The sequence below is a fragment of the Camelina sativa genome, chromosome 11 (genome assembly GCF_030686135.1).
Source record: "Camelina sativa cultivar CO46 ecotype springtype chromosome 11, ASM3068613v1".
NCBI lineage: Eukaryota > Viridiplantae > Streptophyta > Magnoliopsida > Brassicales > Brassicaceae > Camelina > Camelina sativa.
Genome location: NC_141890.1, coordinates 5813309 through 5833202, shown reverse-complemented (window position 1 = coordinate 5833202; position 19894 = coordinate 5813309). Strand labels below are relative to the sequence as shown.

The window sequence follows — 19894 nt, the reverse complement described above, 5'->3', positions numbered from 1 at the left end:
ATGTTGTCTTTATTTTCATGTTAAATTGGTGTAGCATTTTCTCGTAAACGTGCGTTCATTTAAAAAACTGTTTTTGACTTTGAATAACAAAGTTAACATTTAATTGAAAAGTTAAAAAAAAAAAAACCAATACAACAAAGTCGGCCCATAGCGAAACCCCAACAAAAATCGTTATCTTGGTCTCCAATAATCGCTTCACGCGCTTATTTTCTTAAGATAACGTATTAACGTTGCAGCAGCTGTTGCACTTTCGACTGCAATTAGTGTCGTGGTTCATGCCTTAACTTGACTTATATTTGAAACCAGTTTATGTGGAACTGAACAAATTATAAAGAAAAGTCGAATTGAAAAACCAAAACATTCAATACCAAACAAAAAAAAAACACATATACTATAGTTTATATGATTGATATATACTTTCTCTTTTGCAGTGGATCATATAATTGAGGAACATAATATAGTGGATAATGGGATTTATCCATAACACCCGATCCAACAACAAATTATTATATTGATCAAATAGATAACATTATTATGTAGAACGATGACAAAATTAAAACACCATTACTTCACAGAAAATACAGAATCTTTCCACCCAATAAAAGCAGACCAACAATAAAAGAGAACAAAAGCAAAGAAAGAACTCAACGTTTAATTTAAAGACTACAATACTTTCAGTTAAGAAAAAAATATATATAGTATCATATAGTACCACAAATCATCATGATATATACATAAATAGCTTAAGGAATTCTCCATATTAATAGCTTAGTTAATGGACACGCACAGGTGGCTATAATTGGCTTAGATGCCTTCACGTCTAAGCTCTAATGTTCATGGCCCATTTCGAAAGCTCCTTTATGAAAATTCCGAAAATGAAACATTATTAAAAAAAAAATAGTAATGATTAATAATATAATAATTAAAGGATTAAAACGTACAAATTAAAACAAATTAATAAAAATCAAAGAGTGGTTTTCTCTTTTTGATAAAAAGAAAACTAGCAAAGACTAGTTTTCAAAACAAGGATTATAGAAAAAATATAGGAAGTCAGAAAATTATTTAGCCTTATGGATGTGATCAGATAAAAAAATAGCAAGTTAGAAATTTATTTATATAGCAAGTTAGATTATGTATGTGGTATATACGCGGTATAGATTATGTATATATGTTATATACGCGGTTTTGACTTTCTATGCAAAAAAAAGCTGACGTGGAGGGCGACCAAAAAAACGATTTAGAGTTTCTAATTTTCTACCCAAGATTGATGTCGCCGGCGGCTTTTCCGGTTCTCGGAGGAGTAGATCTGGTGTTGGGGGATAATGGTACAATGGTAGAGGGGGCCGCTATTGAGGTTGGTGCATCGGTTTCGCAGAAAGCACTTGTTGAGATCAATTCAGACCAGAGCACAGAGTCTAAGCAGCGTGATGTGGAGGTAATCCCACAGGCTAAGCGGTCTTACGCAAACGTTACTCGTAAACACGTTTTTTCAGCAAAAGTTTCACGTCGTGGAGGTTGATGGGCAACAGAGAGTGATTGTCCCGAAGGAGGTTTTATGTGAAGCGAAACCTCTTTGGGAGGATTTTATCATTGGTAAGTTTTTGAGCACAAAGGCTCCACATGTGGGTAAGATACACATGATTGTTAACAAAATTTGGCGACTGGATGATACTTTAACTCTGATTGATGTGTATGAGGTGAATGACACGACTGTAAAGTTTCGAATCAGAAGTGAGAGTATGCGTAGAAGGGTCTTAAACAGGGGCATGTGGAATATAATGGATACTCCAATGGTGGTTTCAAAATGGTCTCCGTTTGAGGAGGAAACTCAGCTTGCTCTGAAGTCGATCCCTTTATGAGTCACATTATCTGATGTGCCTCCTTCTCTGTTTACTAATAAAGGTCTGCAGTTCCTGGCAAGTGTTGTTGGTAAACCGTTTCGGTTGCACCCGAAATCTGATACTTGTACTAGCTTTGAGGTTGCTCAGATTCTGGTGGAGGCAGATTTAACAAAACCTCTACCTAAAGATTTTGTTTTTATGGGAGAGGAAGGGGGGGAACTTGATGTTGTTATCAAATATGCTTACCTTTGGCTACCTCCGAAGTGTGTTGGCTGTGGCAAGTGGGGCCATTTAAAGGATACTTGTTTAGCGAAACCTCTGCAAGAGCTTGATCCCTCTACCTCTGCTATTGCTCATGAATCAGAACATATGACATCACCAACGCCCCAAGCTGGTGTCTCTTCTGATAACGGGGATAAGCAGACGACTCCTACTAAAGTGCACATCCTGGAATCTAACAATGCTAACGAGGAGCAAATGCGAGAGCCTGCTAAAGAGGCGGACTGGCAAACTCCAAAATCAGTTAGGAATCCTGGGAAAAACCAGGTAGCAGAGTGACAAATGAGAGCATTTCTATTCTGTCCAATGCCTTCTCTACACTTAGTGAAAAAGGGGAAGTTCCAGAGGATGCCTCGGAGACTGACACTGATTCTACTCAGGGTGACGCGGTCTCTACTTCGGATGAGGTTGTGGGTGATATGCACTCGCAACAAGAGAAACTTTTGGGGACGTCTCTCATTCCACCGTTACGTCCATCGCTGCCTCGTGGCTCCAAAACAGCACACAAAGTGCTTTCAAATCCTTCTACTCAACAACCTAGTGTCACATCTAGGGATCAGAGTAAAAGGACCTCTTCGAAGCGATCTTAATGTCTGGGTTCTTTTGGAATGTTCGCGGTTTAAATAGAACTTCTAAACATTCCATTATCAAGAAATGGGTTGATGATCAAAATTTTCAGTTTGGCTGTCTTATCGAAACTAGAGTGAAGGAGCGTAAGGCTCAGTGGTTGGGTGTGAAGTTGTTTAGAGATTGGTCACTACTAACGAACTATGAGCATAGTACTCGAGGGCGTTTGTGGGTGGTGTGGCGTCATAATGTTAGGCTTACTCCCGTGTTCAAGAGTAGCCAACTTATCACGTGTCTGATCAAATTAGAAGGGGCAGAGGAGTTCTTTTGTTCTTTTGTCTATGGCTCTAATTTGATGGAAGAAAGGAAGGTCTTGTGGGAGGATTTACGTAACCACAAGGACTCTCCGATGATGAGAGATAAGCCTTGGCTTATCTTTGGAGATTTTAATGAAACTTTGGCTGTTGAGGAACATTCTCATGGTGATGATAGTCCAGGTGTTACAGAGGGCATGAGGGATTTTCAGTTGGTGGTGAACTATTTCTCTCTCGCCGATTTGGCCTCTCATGGTCCAATATTTACTTGGTGTAACAAAAGGGAGAATGATCTCATCTCCAAAAATTTGGATCGTGTTCTGATGAATGAGGATTGGATCGCTTCATATCCGATGGCCTATAATGTTTTTGATGCTGGTGGATGTTCATATCATTCTCGCTGCAGGATAAACATTATTCCACAAGTTGCATCTAGACGAAGTCGTAAGCCGTTTAAGTTCGTTAATGCAATGGCTGAGGTGAGTGAGTTTAAACCTGTGGTGGATGATTTTTGGGGTGGCACTGAAGCTATTCACATGTCTACATCCTCTCTGTTTCGGTTTACTAAAAAACTCAAGGCCCTTAAGTCGAAACTTCGATGTCTGGCTCGTGACAAGATAAACCACTTGGTGTGTAGAAAAAAAGAGGCATATATTACACTTTCTACGAAACAGGAATCAATATTATCAAATCCTTCTGCAGATGCACTGCTCGCAGAAAAAGTGGCATATGACCGTTGGTGTTTCCTTGCTGGTTTAAAAGTGGGTGACCATAATAACAAGTCTTTCCATCGTGCAGTTCAGACGAGAGTGGCACAAAATATGATTCGGGAGATTCAGACACCTGATGGTAGTGTCGTTTCTGATATAGAAGAGATTTAGAAGGAAGCAGAACGCCATTTTAGAGATTTTCTTCAGTTCATTCCGCCAGAGTTTGAAGGAGCTACGGTGGAGGAACTGCAGGATCTCATGCCGTTTAGATGTTCAGTGGAGGAGCAAAACAATCTTACTAGACCGGTCTTAGTGGATGAGATCAAAATGGTTCTGTTTTCTATGCCATCGGATAAGTCACCGGGTCCGGATGGATTTACTGCAGAATTTATAAAGCAGCTTGGGATATAATTGGTGAGGAGTTTGTAATTGCAGTCCAATCCTTTTTTGTCAAAGGTTTTTTACCTAAAGGTGCAAATGCTACTATCCTTGCTCTAAATCCTAAGAAGATGGAGGCAAAGGAAATGAAAGACTATAGGCCAATATCATGTTGTAACGTGATTTACAAAGTGATCTCTAAAATATTAGCAAACCGCCTCAAGGTACTCCTCCCTAAGTGTATTGCTTATAATCAGTCGGCTTCTGTTAAGGAACGCCTCCTGATCGAGAATGTTCTCCTTGCCACTGAATTAGTCAAGGACTACCACAAAGATACAATATCCAGTAGGTGTGCCATCAAAATCTATATCTCGAAGGCATTTGATTCGGTTCAATGCCCTTTTCTTAAGAATGTGCTCTCTGCTTTGAATCTCCCATCTGAATTTGTGCTTCATTCTCTGTTCAAGTCAATGGGGAACTAGCGGGTTATTTCCAAAATGCTCGAGGGTTACGATAGGGATGCTCTCTCTCTCCCTACTTGTTTGTTATTGTTATGGATGTTCTCTCCAAGATGTTGGATAGAGCAGCGGGAACACAGTTTGGTTACCATCCACAATGTCAGCAGCTTGGTGTCACTCATTTAAGTTTTGCGGATGACCTTATGGTCCTCTCTGATGGTAATGTGCGATTTATACAGGGAATTGTAGAAGTGTTTGACTGTTTTGCTAAGCGATCTGGCCTGAAAATAAGCATGGAGAAATCCACAATCTACTTAGGTGGTCTTTCGGAGTTAGATTGTCAAGAGATTCAAAGAAGTTTCGGTTTTGCGGTAGGTCAGTTACCGGTTCGGTACTTAGGCTTGCCTTTGGTTACCAAACGTCTCACTTCATCCGACTACTGACCACTACTTGAACATTTAAAGAAGAAAACTGGCTCCTGGACAGCCCGTTTTCTCTCGTTTGCAGGCCGTCTAAATCTGATTCACTCGGTGCTTTGGAGTTTATGTAACTTTTGGCTCTCAGCATTTAGGCTCCCTCGACATTGTATAACTGAGATAGATCAATTATGTTCTGCTTTTCTTTGGTCAGGCCCAGATTTAAACCCTCACAAAGCTAAGGTCGCATGGGGAACTATCTGCACACCTACAAAAGAAGGTGGACTGGGATTACGGTCATTAAAGGAGATGAATGTTGTTTGTTGCTTAAAGTTGATCTAGCGTATCGTTTCTTCAGGGGAGTCTCTGTGGGTCAAATGGGTGGACACATATCTTCTCAAACAGGAAAACTTTTGGTGTGTGAAAGCTACATCCGCTGGTTCTTGGATGTGGAGGAAACTACTGAAGTTCAGGCCAGTTGCAGCACCTTTATGTCGAAACGAAGTAAATAATGGGCTCCGCACTTCCTTCTGGTTTGATAACTGGTCGAGTCTTGGTCGGTTGGTTGATGTGGTAGGGAAGAGAGGAAGCATTGACATGGGGATAAGTACACACATGACTGTCGATGATGCGTGGGGTAGACGGCACCGATGGAGATACCGCCTGCAACAACTTACTCAAATTGAAAAAGAACTCTCAATGCAGTGGGATCTCTCCAACTCTCGTACTGATGTTGTTCTTTGGAAAGGTAAAAATGATAAATTTCACCCAAGTTTTTCAACAAAGGAAACATGGCATCAGATTCGATCCGCTTCTGACGGGGTTCCATGGTATCGTTCTGGTTGGTTCACTCACGCCACGCCAAAACACTCATTCTGCACTTGGTTGGCTGTCTTTAACAGGCTTTCCATTGGGGATCGCACTGCACAATGGTCCACAGCTCATAGTGGCGATTGTGTTCAATAATTCCCTTGAATCTCGTGATCATTTATTCTTCTCATGTACGTTTTGCTTGGAGACATGGACAAACGTGGCAAAGAATGTCTACAAGTCGCGTTTCTCCACCAGCTGGAACTCGACAATTGTCTCCGCTTGTAGCAACTGGAGGGATCAGACATCTGGTTATCTTGCTTGCTTTGTTCTGCAGTTAACGGTCTACACGATTTGGCAAGAACGCAACGGTCGGAAGCATGGGAAAACACCGAAACCTGCATCATACCTCATTCACCATATCGACAAACAGATGAGAACACAACTTTTGGCTATTGGCCTCCTGGGGGATCAACGATATGCAAATGGTTTACTCTCATGGCTTAGCACTAGATATTGATTTGACTGTCTTTTGAACTCTGTTTTAAGTTTTTAAATAAACTGCTGCCTAGTTGTACCAAAATATTTTTGTTTTTGAATATAATTTAACATTAAATTCAAAAAAAATAGATTGTGTATATGGTTAGAAAAATGGTTTTGTGAATGAAATGGAATTGGAGCGTCGTTTTCGCCAATAATTAGTTTATAGTTAAAAACTGCATTACCCTTCCACGTAATATTCGTCCCTCCCGACGGACACGGGATGTCGTTTTCGATTCAGTTTTGTGGCTACTGGCTACTATGGCAGTACGTAGTACTATTACCTAAAGCAAAATTCATGGCCGGATCTAGAAAAAAGTTTCACAGTAAGATAGAAAGCAAAACGCCTAAATTATTGGTCGAACACCTAGGTATTTCGTATTGAATATGATTAGATGACATTTCATGGTGACTTTTTACAAATGGAATATAGCATGTCATGAGACTATTCATTATATCGTGTGTGATCGAATTTTTTTAACTGTTATAGAACTTATGGCTAAGGTTGTACCATTTTTATCTTGACTAATCAATCAAGGACATTAGATATATCATAATCTAAAAGGGGACAAATGAAAAGTGGTACAAATCTTTGACGGCCTTATTCAATTTTATTTGCACCATAATTTTTAGGTGTTGCTCTCTCCGAACGAAGAGTAAAAATATCTCTTCAGTTCGGTTTCGACAGTCTTGGTTCATAAATGGTTTTAGGTGTTGTTCAATTGTTGATTTCTTTTTTTTTTTGAAGGATTGTTTTCTACCATGTGAAGATGCACTAGGTGATGAGTTTGAAGTTTGAACTCTGCGGTAGAAGTTATATTCATTCGCAAAGCTGACCCAAACTTCTATATGAAAAAAGATATGGACCAACAAACGTTAGTAGATTTATTAAGGAAGAAGAAAAAACGTTAGTAGATTTATCAAAAACTTTGAAAATAGACTAAAAGGCCTTTTGGTTAGAGCTTGTGGTTATTAGTGTAGATTCCATTTGAAGGTATAAGATATTATTTAAAATTATTCATTTCTGAGGGGGTCCATTTGTGAAGTAACACGTATAAAATTTTCTAAACGACAACAAAGTAAATGTTAATCGCCACGTACGAAGATGACATTTCCTTTAATTTGTTGGATCGCCTTAGTGGCTACGGCAACGGTCTAAATTTGCTATCAACTTTTAAGACATGACTCAACTAATATATCCAATTAGTTTATAGAAAGCTTTGAAGAACATATACACACTTAGGGACAATCTAATCATAGTTAATGTTGTATTTGATTTGATTTGGACGTGATGTTATAATCGCAATATCTTTAGAGTATCTTAGTGAAATCAGGTTATCTTTTAGTTTTTCTTAATAGTTAATATATATATTTCAAAATGTTTGCTTTTCTGTTACCAAAAAAAATTATATATCTATACATTAATAATTTCAAAATGATAAACGTATATATGAAGAAAAACATTAACTTTTTTTTTCTGTTTGTTAACTTCAGGTGACATGTTTAGCATTTTATATCATATATATATAAGCAAGTGCTAATCTATATTAGCAAGTGCAAATCCTATATATATAAGCAAGTGCAAATCCTATATCATATATATATAAGCAAGTGCAAATCCTAAGTTCAAACACAGCATGCAAATACATATATAAATAATATAAGCAAGTGCAAATCTATAACGAATCTATATTCGTTGGTTCCGGCCATGTTATAACTTTTATTAGTGGTAACAAAGCTGAACAAATTTCCATTTCGACATATGATATCGACTTGCATGTCTAGAACTGCAATACATAATTCAAAAATCTAACTCGTACGAACGCGTAATATTTCTAGTTCTTGAACTATACGTGGGTTTCTATTTATTGACTAAATATTTGTATTTGTTAACATTAGTCTTTGTTCAAAAAAAAAATGTTAACATTAGTCTATTTTAGTGGTAAGGAAACAAAAAATTTGAGCAAACGATATTTTTCTTTAATTTTGAACCAAAAAAGTTGTTAAATAATATGATTTTGTTGTAAGCACATTAAACTCACTAACCGGCTCGCAATCTCGTAAATCAGCCTGCCAAATTCGGTACTCATGAGGCAAGCTCACGAATGAAATTTGGTTTACTTAATTCTTACTCTATGATTATTAATTATCATTATTATCTATCAGCCACTTTTGAAACATCCTAACCACCATAGCTACAATACGGTTGCTTACTCTAGAGTTAAAGCTCCTTTTGTTCTAAATTTCGTTTCCATCATCTAACGGTTAGATATGTATATATGTGTTACGATTTGTGGATAGCTTAGTTCTAATATAAAAAATGGAAAAAAAGGAAGAAATAAAGCAATTAAATCATACAAAGAGGACTTCTTCTTCTCTTCTTCTTTTTTTGCCATACGTACAAAGAAGTCTTCTTTGTTGGCGACTACTCCAACCTCTTAATAAGAAAGAAATATCTTTTCCCCTAAAGTTGTGGTTTTAGGTTAGTTCTCTTTAGAAATTTTTTATTTATTTAAAATATCCTTTTACATATGTATTATTTTCCTTATCCTTTAAATACCCTCTACTCACTCCCTCCAATGACAATCCAATCTTACAAGAGTGAGACGACAAGCAAAAGAAGAAGAACAAAAAAAAAACATATTCTCTCCAAAAAAAATATAGTAAAAATGGAAGTTTCTGCACCGAAAAGAGGCTTATACATGGAAATGGAACAGAACGCTCAAGTCGCAGCCAAAAGGCTTTGGAAAATCGTCCGCATCGTCTTCTGCGTTTTAAAAACCGGTACAGTCAAAAGCAAGCTCATGCTTGACTTAAACCTAATGCTTAAGAGAGGCAACAAAGCCATCACTAACCTCCGCCGCCGATCTAGCTCCACCGGCGGTGCTGACGTAAACTCCTCCACACGCGTCCGTGACTACGACCCTTTAGCCTTTATGTGCAAACGCAAACGCCGCGTCCACGGCGGTTATGACAACGAAGACGATGCAGTGGAGGCAGCGGTCAAGAAGGTTTTTGAGCTGTTGGGAGATAATGATACGAAGACGGGAGCGGCGGCAGCGCTAAGAGAGTCACCGTTGATGATGTCTCCGGCGGTGAGACAGCTTAGGGTGACGGATTCGCCGTTCCCGTTGGAAGACGGCGGTGATCACGATCATGTGGTGGATAAAGCCGCCGAAGAGTTTATAAAGAAGTTTTATAAGAACCTTAAGCTGCAAAAGAAGATGGCTAACACGTTGGAGTCTCCGTACCACGACGGATGGGTTAGATGATCCGAGCCGAGCGTTTAGAGGCCAACGCACTTTGTGGGGGTTGAATTGCAAAAGAAAACATATGCCAAAATTTGAGAATACATGTATAAATATTGGGGTTGGGACGGTGTCGGTGATTTTACAAGTTTTTCTTAGATATATTTTCATTTGAATGTTGAATACTTTAAAACACGTTGATGTAAACATGGCTGCTATGTATATATTTTCCTATCATAATGAGAAGAATTTATATAGGTGAATTTGCTAATCCATAGGTAACATCACAATTAACTTGGGAAATTTCCCAAAATATAATTATATAAATAAGATTAATAAATTGTTAACTTGGTATGTTAGCGGATCAGCAAACACTCAAATTTTTACAAGTTAAGAGAAACAAAAAGTAGAGAAAATAATAGTAAGATACAATGTCGCCCTCAAGGTTGTTCACCGACGAACCATAACCGTTTCGTGCAATTTAATTCCGGTCATATATATATATATATATATATATATATATATATGTGCAAAATTTGCAGGCGGCAACAACGTCTTTCTCAAGAATTTACTCAAGACGTTGTTATTTGGAATGCAGTCTTAAATTATTTTGGCGAATCATAAATATGGATTATGACCCTATGAGGTTAATATGTACGTATTCCTAACCAAGTCACTTTCAACGATATCCTCCTCCTAAAATAATAAGAGCGTCTTGATTAATCACAATCAGTATCAAATGTTGCCGTCCCAATATCTTTGGAGTTTACATAAAAAGTACGCACGACACGAAGATTTAGACAATAGAAAACAATTATCATCGTTCCATATTCAAAAACACAACCAAAATAGATAATTGATCGATCGGAACATATATGAATAGTTTATTCCCGTAACGTACGACCAAGACGTATATGTATTCTTTCGTTAAATCATTCGACAAGTCAAGTCATGGTCGTTGTTAACAGAAACACCAAAACTTTTTTGGCTTCACCTTCGCAACAACGGACTTTACCTTCGCAACCACATGAGTCCTCGCAGCCAATGACGGAGGTTCGACTATTTCTATACTTCTCCTTGTAAGCTCCTCCACCGAATCACCAACGGCCACTTCTGAGTGAGCTGATTCTTGGGATTGTTCCACTGCTTTAAATTGGATAATACATATAAATTTACAACAATAAGCATTGTACTATAGAAAAGTTGCTGAACGCATATAGATCATATGACTAATATGATATACACAGAAATATTCTTACAATGTTGAGGTTGTGCTTTAGGACAATTTCCGAAAACCCACAAATATCTCAAGATGATATATACAGAGAGAACAACAACAGTGATCCTGATCCATATACCCCATTCCAAAACCAGATACTGGATCAAATCCCAAACCCAATCGATATCTTCTTTTCTCTTTTTTTTTTTTCAATTTCTGTTGAACATACAACTTTTTAATTTTAAGTTTTTAACAAAACATAAAGGTTAAAAGTTAAAACGTTTACTATTATTATTAGCTCATGCATGGCTTGTTAAATGCCATTGATTGTCTAATTGTCTTCGGCAATATAATTGCACGCTTTAGCCTAATAAACCAAGTTTAAACGAACCAAATCACTATAAAAGGACGTCATTTATAACAGAAGAATTTGACGAAAACGTCCTCACTCCTCAGAAGAGTCCGAAATTATGGTCTGTTGCCACCACAGAAACAATGCCACTGCCACCACTCGCAGACTCACCACACTCAGTAGCTGCTCCATCCCTCGTCTCCTCCTTCTTCCTCCGTCGCTCAATGGCTTCCTCAGCAATCCCCTCCGATCCAATCACCCCATCAAACACCAAAATCGGATGGATCAGAACCGGAGTCATGTGCGAACACTTGATCAAAGCAGGATACACCGTCACAGTCTTCAACCGAACCATCTCCAAAGCTCAAGCTCTCCTCAACATGGGTGCTAAACTCTTAATTTTCTTAATTTCTTCTTTTGATTTTGCTCCTGCTAACATTGACAATATTTGTGGGCTAAAAACAAGGTTGTTTCTGGTGTTTGGTTAAGTATTTTGGGTATGTGTTTGTGGATGTGAAATATCAAATATGGGAGAAAATAATATTTTTCATTAATGACAAAAAAATAATAATTCTAGGTTTTAATTTTAGGGGCAAATTTTATTAAGGGTAATTAGGAGAATTTGATTTTCAGAAAATTAAGATAAGTTCTTTCCACTTCTCTTTTAATATATTAAATTCTTTTTCAATTTATTGGAAATCAATTATCTTCACTTTGATCTCACAATTTTGTAGAAAAAAAAACATAAGACACATATTCTTATTTTAGACAAGTTATTTATTATGGCCCAACACATATATTAATACAAAATATACATGAAAAAGAAGGAGTTCGCCCTAAAAATTCTCTCCCAGGCACATCTCCCAAGGAGCCGCAAGCCTTTGACGAAATGAGCTCTTCCCACCGGCGTTGCTCTTCCGGCGACCCTTAGTCCTGAATAGTGGTTGGTTACTAGGCGAGATCTCTCAGGACTCCTTCTTCCGGTGACGTTTCTATTCCGGCGAGCTTTTCCCTGAGATGACCTTCTCCCCTTTGTTGGTTTCGACCTCCTCTCTTACTCTTCCGATGTGTTTGGTTCCTTTCCTCAGTCTGAGGCCTCCTGCAGCCCCGCCACCGGAGCCTCCGTCTCCGCCAACCCCACTAGAACCACCGGACCCACCAGACCCTCCTTCTCACGTTTGCTTGCTCTCCGACAAATCTCTCTCTCAGACGTCGTCGCTAGCCTCCTTTTCGTCTAAACCTTTCCCCTGTTTGCTCCGGTGACTCTCCACACCGTCGCTCTTCCTCTCGTCATCGCCGCTTCTCCTCTCTTCACCGCTACTTCCTCAGATTGTTGTTCTGAAATCTTTGGTAGTGCTTGTGTCGTATCCTCATCTCCCATCCTTTGTGTCAACGGCCAGTGCCTCTCTTGGCGTTGCCTTACGATGGCTTACTGCCGTGTGCAGTTCATGTTGTCAGTTCCGAAGCAAACCTTGATGCTCGTCTCATCAAGGTTTGCTTCTGACTTCTTGCTCTTATGCCTTCCATTTACTAAACTTAGTTGGCTTTCTAAATCTGAGATAGAGAAAGACTTAACTAGTTGTGTTGAATGGGATGGTGAGCCCTGTGACCCTTGTTGGAAAGTAGTCATTGAGTTTGGTTTGTTCTTGGACTGCAATTTGACTCTCTTGGATCACCTCAATGGTGACTCCGTTTTACCTTGTATTGAGGTCTCTATTAGATTTGTTCTGTTACTAAGGGCTTTGTCCCGACCTTTAGCATCGACATCTTTGTTTATGTCGATGTAATTTGGGAAGATCAGTCTCCGCTTAGAGCTATGCCTTCCTCATCTTGGCACCAACAGCCTCTTTCTCTTCCCGAATGTCCCTCTTGTGAGCGGTTTGGATGATCAAGCTTCACCGGTTTTGCAAGGATCTTCCTCTCGTTGTTAGCTTCCTCTGCCTTAGTTGTGGAGCTTGTAACCCTTTGGGTTGCACTGGATACAGTCTCTCATGGAGTCGTTGGGATTGTTATGTTTCGATCTCACGTATCTTCCTTTGTAAAACTGTATCTTGCATTTATCTCTGGTTTCTTTTCTTTTGGAGTTTTTGTAAGCACCTCTTGCCTTGTTTCCTTGTATTTCCCTTCTATTTGGGTTGTAATTCCTCCTCTTCTGAGTGAGTTTGAAACTTAATTTCAATGAAAATTATTAGTTTGACCAAAAAAAAAAATAAGTTATTTATTTTACTATTAAAATCAGTCAAATGTTACCATATGAACACTTAGATTTTGCTCAAATTTTGGCAAAATTAGTAATTACTAATTACCATATCTTTTTAAATATATTACTGAAAATATGTGTTACCATGATCATGTGTATGTGTATATATATCCTTAATCATCTAAGAGAAGCTTATTATAAAAATTTAAGAATGGGAAAATATATGTGTTTTTATCTTTTTGTCCTCTTTTCTTTTGATTCTATAAATTCACACTTGTTTCCTTCTAGCTACGGGAGAACATTTGATCTCCAAATTGTAAATCAGCTTGAGTTTCACAAGAAACTAAAAGTGCAGTGTCTCGGTAACAATGTTGTTTTCCCAACAACCTATCTTAACATAGGCGAGAGTTTTCGATTTAAAGTTAAACTTTATCCAATTGTTTTGTATCAGTGTAACTTATGGCAGGTAAAATTAAATTATCCATTACATATTTTAATTAGGAATATGTTTTTTGTATTGAAACATGTAAAGATTTTATAGAATAAATCCCTGCTTTTGATTTTTTAGTTCATTCCAAAAATAAATATTTTCATATGTAATATTAGAACTTTTCTTGATCTTAAAAGGTTGACTGAATCTTTAGACAATTTTTGTTGGTTTGCTTTAATGCATTTTGTTTTATATTGAATATGCTCAATTGATTGAAAATTTTGGTTGATTAATATTAATTCAATTATTCACCCAATACATTGTTGACTGTACAATAAAATTAAATAATTATTTTTTTTTGTTTCAGGGACCAAACTATAAACATCATGTGTTTTTCAACGCTTTATATACGCCTCAAGGTGAAATATACCCTAGTGTGAATGTGTGGATTGCAAAAGAACAAGGAATATATGTCCGCCCCATACTTTTTATAACGGGGATGTATTTATGGAAGGGATGGGATACTCCAACAAAACAAAGAGAAATTGCTCCAGTCAATGCACTTACAAGTCAAGTCAATGCAATCAAATTTTGATTCATACAGCTAATAAAATTCTGAAAACTATTTACATGAATTATGTGCAATCTTGGTATTGTTGTGAGAATGATAATAAAGTTTTTTTTTTTTTTTGGTGGAAAACAAGGAGAAGGGTCTCCTTGCGTTGATAATAAAGTTTTTGATTATGAGCTTTAACTTTAATTTGATTATGAGCTTTAACTTTAATTTGGTTAATTTCTGATATTATATGATTTAATGTTTTTGTTTATAATGAGTTTTTTAATTAATACAGCATACAAGATATAAAGAAATAAACAAGAGGTTTAGGGAAAACGTTTACCATTATATTTAGCTCATGCATGCAGCATGCCTTGTTAAATGCCATTGATATAAACCAAGCTTAACCGAACCAAATCAATTTCGAGAGTACCACAAACGACGTCGTTTAAAACAAAGACGAAAAAGACCTCAGAAGATACTCGAAATTACGGTCTGTTACCACAACGTTCGATAACTACTAAAATCCATTGACCACCACAGAAACAATGCCACTGCCACTGCCACCACTCCTCCGTCGATCTCTTTCCCCCTCCGTCGTCTCCTCCTTCTTCCTCCGTCGCTCAATGGCTTCCTCAGCAATCTCCTCCGATCCAATCACCCCATCAAACACCAAAATCGGATGGATCGGAACCGGAGTCATGGGCAGATCAATGTGCGGACACTTGATCAAAGCAGGGTACACCGTCACAGTCTTCAACCGAACCATCTCCAAAGCTCAGACACTCATCGACATGGGTGCTAAACTAGCAGACTCACCAAACTCAGTCGCTGCTCAATCCGACGTCGTTTTCACCATCGTTGGTTACCCTTCCGATGTCCGTCACGTCCTCCTCGATCCAAAGTCCGGTGCTTTATCCGGTCTCAGTCAAGGAGGCGTCCTCGTCGACATGACTACTTCAGAGCCTTCTTTAGCCGAGGAGATAGCTAAAGCTGCTTCCTTTAAGAACTGTTTCTCAATAGACGCTCCTGTCTCAGGTGGAGATTTAGGAGCTAAGAATGCTAAGCTATCTATATTCGCCGGAGGTGATGAGACCACCGTGAAACGTTTAGATCCGTTGTTTTCGTTAATGGGTAGAGTCAACTTCATGGGAACAAGTGGGAAAGGTCAGTTTGCGAAATTGGCTAATCAGATTACAATTGCTTCGACTATGTTAGGGCTTGTTGAAGGGTTGATCTATGCTCATAAAGCTGGACTTGATGTTAAGAAGTTTCTCCAAGCGATCTCTACTGGTGCTGCTGGTTCGAAGTCTATAGATTTGTATGGAGATAGGATTCTGAATAGGGATTTTGAACCAGGGTTTTATGTGAATCACTTTGTGAAAGATTTAGGGATTTGTTTGAATGAGTGTCAGAGGATGGGATTGGCTTTGCCTGGATTAGCTCTTGCTCAACAGCTTTACTTGTCTCTTAAGGCACATGGTGAAGGTGACCTTGGTACTCAGGCTCTTATCTTGGCTCTTGAGCGTCTCAACAATGTCTCTGTTCAACCAATTGTCTCTTGATTTTTGGTTTTGTTGCATTTTCTGATATGTGTCTGTTGCATTTTCTGTTACTCTCATATGTTACTAGAACATGATCTAATGTTGATCTGGAGAAAAGAAATAATACACATGAAGTTTCATTGGAACTTGGTTGAAGATTCATATACTTGTGTTATGTGCTTAATGATGTGAGAAAATGAAATCTCTATATACTCAGAACTCATGTGTTGTGAGCTTTGAATTTTATGGTTTTTACAACATATCTGGTTATAAAATCCCAGAATCTGAAGAACTGGTCCTTTATTTTTCAAGAACATGGAAACAAATAATTTCTCCCAAGTAAACTTATTTGCTACAAGCAAGAGAGTCTTGGGGGAAGAGGAAACATAAAATGCTTCTTATGACGCCTCAGACCCTAGCTTAGGCTTTGTGTCTAATTGCGAAAAGCTTTGTTAAATTACCGGGAAAAATGGCGCTCTTTGGGAAAGGTTTCAAGATTCTTCAAGGTAGAGAGAGTGAGAAGCTGCAAGAAGAGCAGCTCCAATACCTGATCCATCATTGGAGTGAATGACCTCAATAGTTCCTGAAGCTTCATCTCCTAGTAACTCTTTTAGTGAGCTCTCCATACACTCACTAAACTGTTTGTAATGCTCAAACAAACCACCGTCCATGGCTATAACTGATTTCTGCATCTCCTCTTCTTTGTCTTTGCTAGTAGTATCTCTTCCCAGCTTTTTCAGAATACCATAGATTCCAGCAGCAGAGAGACGTGCGCCTCGAGTAGCTATAATGTCGCAGAGACTGATCACAACTTTTCTCATTTTCAGAGAAGTTGTAGGGACCTCCAGTATATCCTTAATCTTGCTACCAACAATCTTCAAATCTGGAGAAGTGTCATTGTGCATAGCTGACATGTGAGGGGTCCTGCAAATGATTCAACTTTAGACAAACTCATTCCGCAAAAGATGAAATACACAAACCACTCCGCAAAAGCTGAAACTGTACCTAATGATGAATGGTATCCTCAGCTTAGATGGGACGGTATCGCCAAAGAAAGCAGCTTCTTCAGCCATCTTTAGAAGAACTCTTCGCAAAATCTCTCCCAAGTACATACCCGAAATGATTTTCTCAAGAATCTGCCAAATGACAAATCCACATAGAATCTCATTTCTTGTGACAGATCTCTGTAACAACAAACTAGAGTTTAAAAACTCGTACCTGTTCACCTGGATTCAGACTCTCAAAATCCAGGGTGTGATCAAATTCTGTTAATGGGAGATGTGAGGACCTGAAGTTACCCCACTCCATATTAATAACCATTTCCCCTGATTTTGGAAGCGGACCATGCCATTTGGGGATAGCAGTTGCACGCTCAACATAGGCTGCGTTTGTCCCAGTACCTAAAATAACAGCAGCGGCAACATCCGGGTTGTAGTATCTACCACCAGCTAGTGTTCCAACAGTATCATTGACCTGTAAAAGCAGTAAAACAAATCAACAAGTGATTCACTATTGAGCATATAAGGCAATAATAGATAACTCACAAGTGCTGCGACTCTCATGTCAAGACCAACTCTTTCCATGGCCTTCTTAAGTGCTCCAACAACATCTTCTCCAACCTATTTGCAACGATCAAACCAAGATCAGGGTAAAAGGCAAAAGTGATCATAATAAGAATACTAGTCGGAAGGGGATCGAACTTAACTGCTTCGTCAATGGAAAAGCCTTTTGTCCATTTGATGAGAGAACCAGAGGACAAAGATGTCTGCCTAACAGGAAACGAGAAAGTGAAACCTAACTCCCTCTGTCTACCTTCTGGAAGATGAAAGTCTTCGCTTTCTGTGGCGACAAACTTTGCAAGAGCCTCAGCGATAAAATTGAACAACTCCTGAACGATTCATAAAAGATACACAAAACCCCTTGTTACATATATATATATGGATCATCCAATTAATAACATGACAACAGACTTAAAAACAAGAAACTGACATCTGAACCACCAGTCATCAAATGGGGAGGTATCGAAACTTCTTCGAACTCTTGTTTAGCAACACGGTCTTGTTTCCCGCCAAGAAGCACACGCATAACACGGAAGTTTGTTCCTCCTAGATCCAATGCATAAAAGAGACCCTTCTCATCCCTATTATATCAAAAGGTTAAAAAAGCTAAGACAATATCTCTTAACCTACAACATGAAACTGGACGAGGATCGAGCTAACAAGATTAACATACGTTCGACAAAAGTTGAACACAATGCCTTCTAGAAATGTGACACCAATCAATCTCATTAATACACATAAGTTACTGAATTCTTTCAGAATCACAATCTTATCTACATAACTGGCGTCTTGTTGCCTATGGAAGGTAACGTTAACGAGAGAAAAAAAAACAAAAACAGAGCTAAGACAAATCAACAACATCAAGCTTCGTGTAATAATAATAATCCCAGTGGGACATGACATGATCTCAGATTCCAAAAAAGATTCTCTCTGATACTGAAACTGTAGATCAAACCAATTCTAATCTAATCAATCAATTCTGACCACAAACGATCCAAACACGACACAGTACAATTGGAATCTCAAATCTCATTTCATAGCATCATTGCAAATGATAAAAGGGAAAAGATTTGAAAATTACCCAGAAGGAAGATTATCAACGTAGCTGATAAGCATCTTGAGTTTGCTACCACCGTCAGAAGCAAGACCAGCGTGCATCTCAACGGCCATAGCATCAGCGACTTGTCTAAGCTTCGAGATCGGAGTTGCACAGTCTTCCTCAAACGCCTTGAGGATCGCCGAAACACGTCCCCACTTACCAGAGCTCTGCATCCGTCTTCGAACAACCAAAACAGCCACCGCACAAACCGCCGCCGTGCACACAACCGTCGCTCCAACAGCTACTTTACCCATTTCTTTTTTTTCCGATTTTGGAATCAAACAAAACGAATCTAATTATTAAAAAAAAAGATAAAAATCGGATTTTTAACAATGTTCCGATCGCAAGTAACGATTACAAAAAAAAATGGGTAATTAAAAAGAAACAGAGAGAAGAAGAAATAATCAAAAGTTCCGAAACCTAAGATGGATCTAATACCGATCTACTCGAGCTTGCTGGTTCGTCAACAAAAAAAAGAAAAAAAAAGAAAAAAAAAAAAAAAACAGAACAGTGTTAAAAACCACGTAAGCGGGGCTCTCTCCTTTGTCCGTAAACTATGGAAAAAAAATATATACTTATGTAATAGATAGGATATTATATTTTTAGAATTACGAAATTATACCTTTTGTCTAATTTGTTTTTTTTTAAATCTTTTTCTCTACCTAAGTTTCTGGTAGAACCAATCATTCTCAAAACCTAATCAAACCACAAGATATATAAAAACATTTTTAAAGTTAGATAAAAGATTTACAGATGATTTATTATCCATATATTGAATTATTATCCATATATTGAATTATTATCCAATCCTTGTAAAGATTAAGACAGATTGCAATATCAACATACATATAGAAATAAATTAAATATTCGTTCCTATCAAAAAATCCCAAAGGATTTAATATGAATTTGAGATATAGAAATAGAAATCAAGTATCTTACGGAAAGCAATTAACTAACGGATATTTTAAATATATGACATTCCTTTTTAGTTTCTTGAAAATCAATTATCTTACACTTCGATTTCAGAATTTTATATGTAAAAAAAAAACAGAGCACACATATTCTTATTTTGGATAAGTTACTTATTTTACTATTTAAATCAGTTCAATGTTACCATATGAACACTTTTGATTTTGCTCAAATTTTGGCAAAATTAGTAATTACTAATTACCATATCTTTAGATATACTACTTAAAATATGTGTTACCATGCTCATGTGTACGTGTATATATATCCTTAATCATGTAAGAAAAGTTTATTACAAAGATTTAAGAATGGAAAAATATTTGGGTTTTTTTCTTTTTGTCTTCTTTTCCTTTGATTCTATAAATTCATTGATATTTCCTCCTAATTACGGGAGAACATTTGATATCC

General features: G+C 37.8%; 5 protein-coding genes and 1 pseudogene across 5 annotated transcripts; 4 read left to right on the top strand and 2 right to left on the bottom strand.

Annotated features, from left to right (window-relative positions):
* Window positions 1–743: 743 nt before the first annotated feature.
* Window positions 744–877, bottom strand: LOC109127233 (uncharacterized; the record flags this gene model as incomplete). Its single annotated transcript, XM_019231770.1, is given in 2 exon segments — window positions 744–829; window positions 832–877. Coding segments are annotated over 2 exon segments (132 nt in total), but the record flags the coding sequence as incomplete, so codon positions are not given.
* Window positions 878–1739: 862 nt separating this feature from the next.
* On the top strand, window positions 1740–6293 carry LOC147933667 (uncharacterized; annotated as a pseudogene).
* Window positions 6294–8884: 2591 nt separating this feature from the next.
* Window positions 8885–9824, top strand: LOC104721961 (uncharacterized). The gene has a single exon (XM_019232235.2). The coding sequence runs from the start codon at window positions 8893–8895 to the stop codon at window positions 9583–9585; it is 693 nt and encodes a 230-aa protein (XP_019087780.2). The 5' UTR covers window positions 8885–8892; the 3' UTR covers window positions 9586–9824.
* Window positions 9825–13528: 3704 nt separating this feature from the next.
* LOC147933666 (S-protein homolog 21-like) lies at window positions 13529–14555 on the top strand. The gene is made up of 2 exons (XM_087471309.1): window positions 13529–13798; window positions 14130–14555. Exons 1-2 carry the CDS (start codon window positions 13544–13546, stop codon window positions 14355–14357), a joined length of 483 nt encoding a protein of 160 aa, XP_087327435.1. The 5' UTR covers window positions 13529–13543; the 3' UTR covers window positions 14358–14555.
* A 178-nt stretch (window positions 14556–14733) lies between these two features.
* Window positions 14734–16008, top strand: LOC104721957 (putative 3-hydroxyisobutyrate dehydrogenase-like 1, mitochondrial). The gene has a single exon (XM_010440034.3). It carries the CDS (start codon window positions 14867–14869, stop codon window positions 15881–15883), a length of 1017 nt encoding a protein of 338 aa, XP_010438336.1. The 5' UTR covers window positions 14734–14866; the 3' UTR covers window positions 15884–16008.
* A 43-nt stretch (window positions 16009–16051) lies between these two features.
* Window positions 16052–19207, bottom strand: LOC104721958 (hexokinase-1). Its single transcript, XM_087471308.1, has 7 exons — window positions 18503–19207; window positions 17852–18002; window positions 17568–17750; window positions 17407–17481; window positions 17081–17335; window positions 16868–16998; window positions 16052–16786 (listed from the first exon to the last, which is right to left on the bottom strand). Exons 1-7 carry the CDS (start codon window positions 18772–18774, stop codon window positions 16354–16356), a joined length of 1500 nt encoding a protein of 499 aa, XP_087327434.1. The 5' UTR covers window positions 18775–19207; the 3' UTR covers window positions 16052–16353.
* Window positions 19208–19894: the final 687 nt, after the last annotated feature.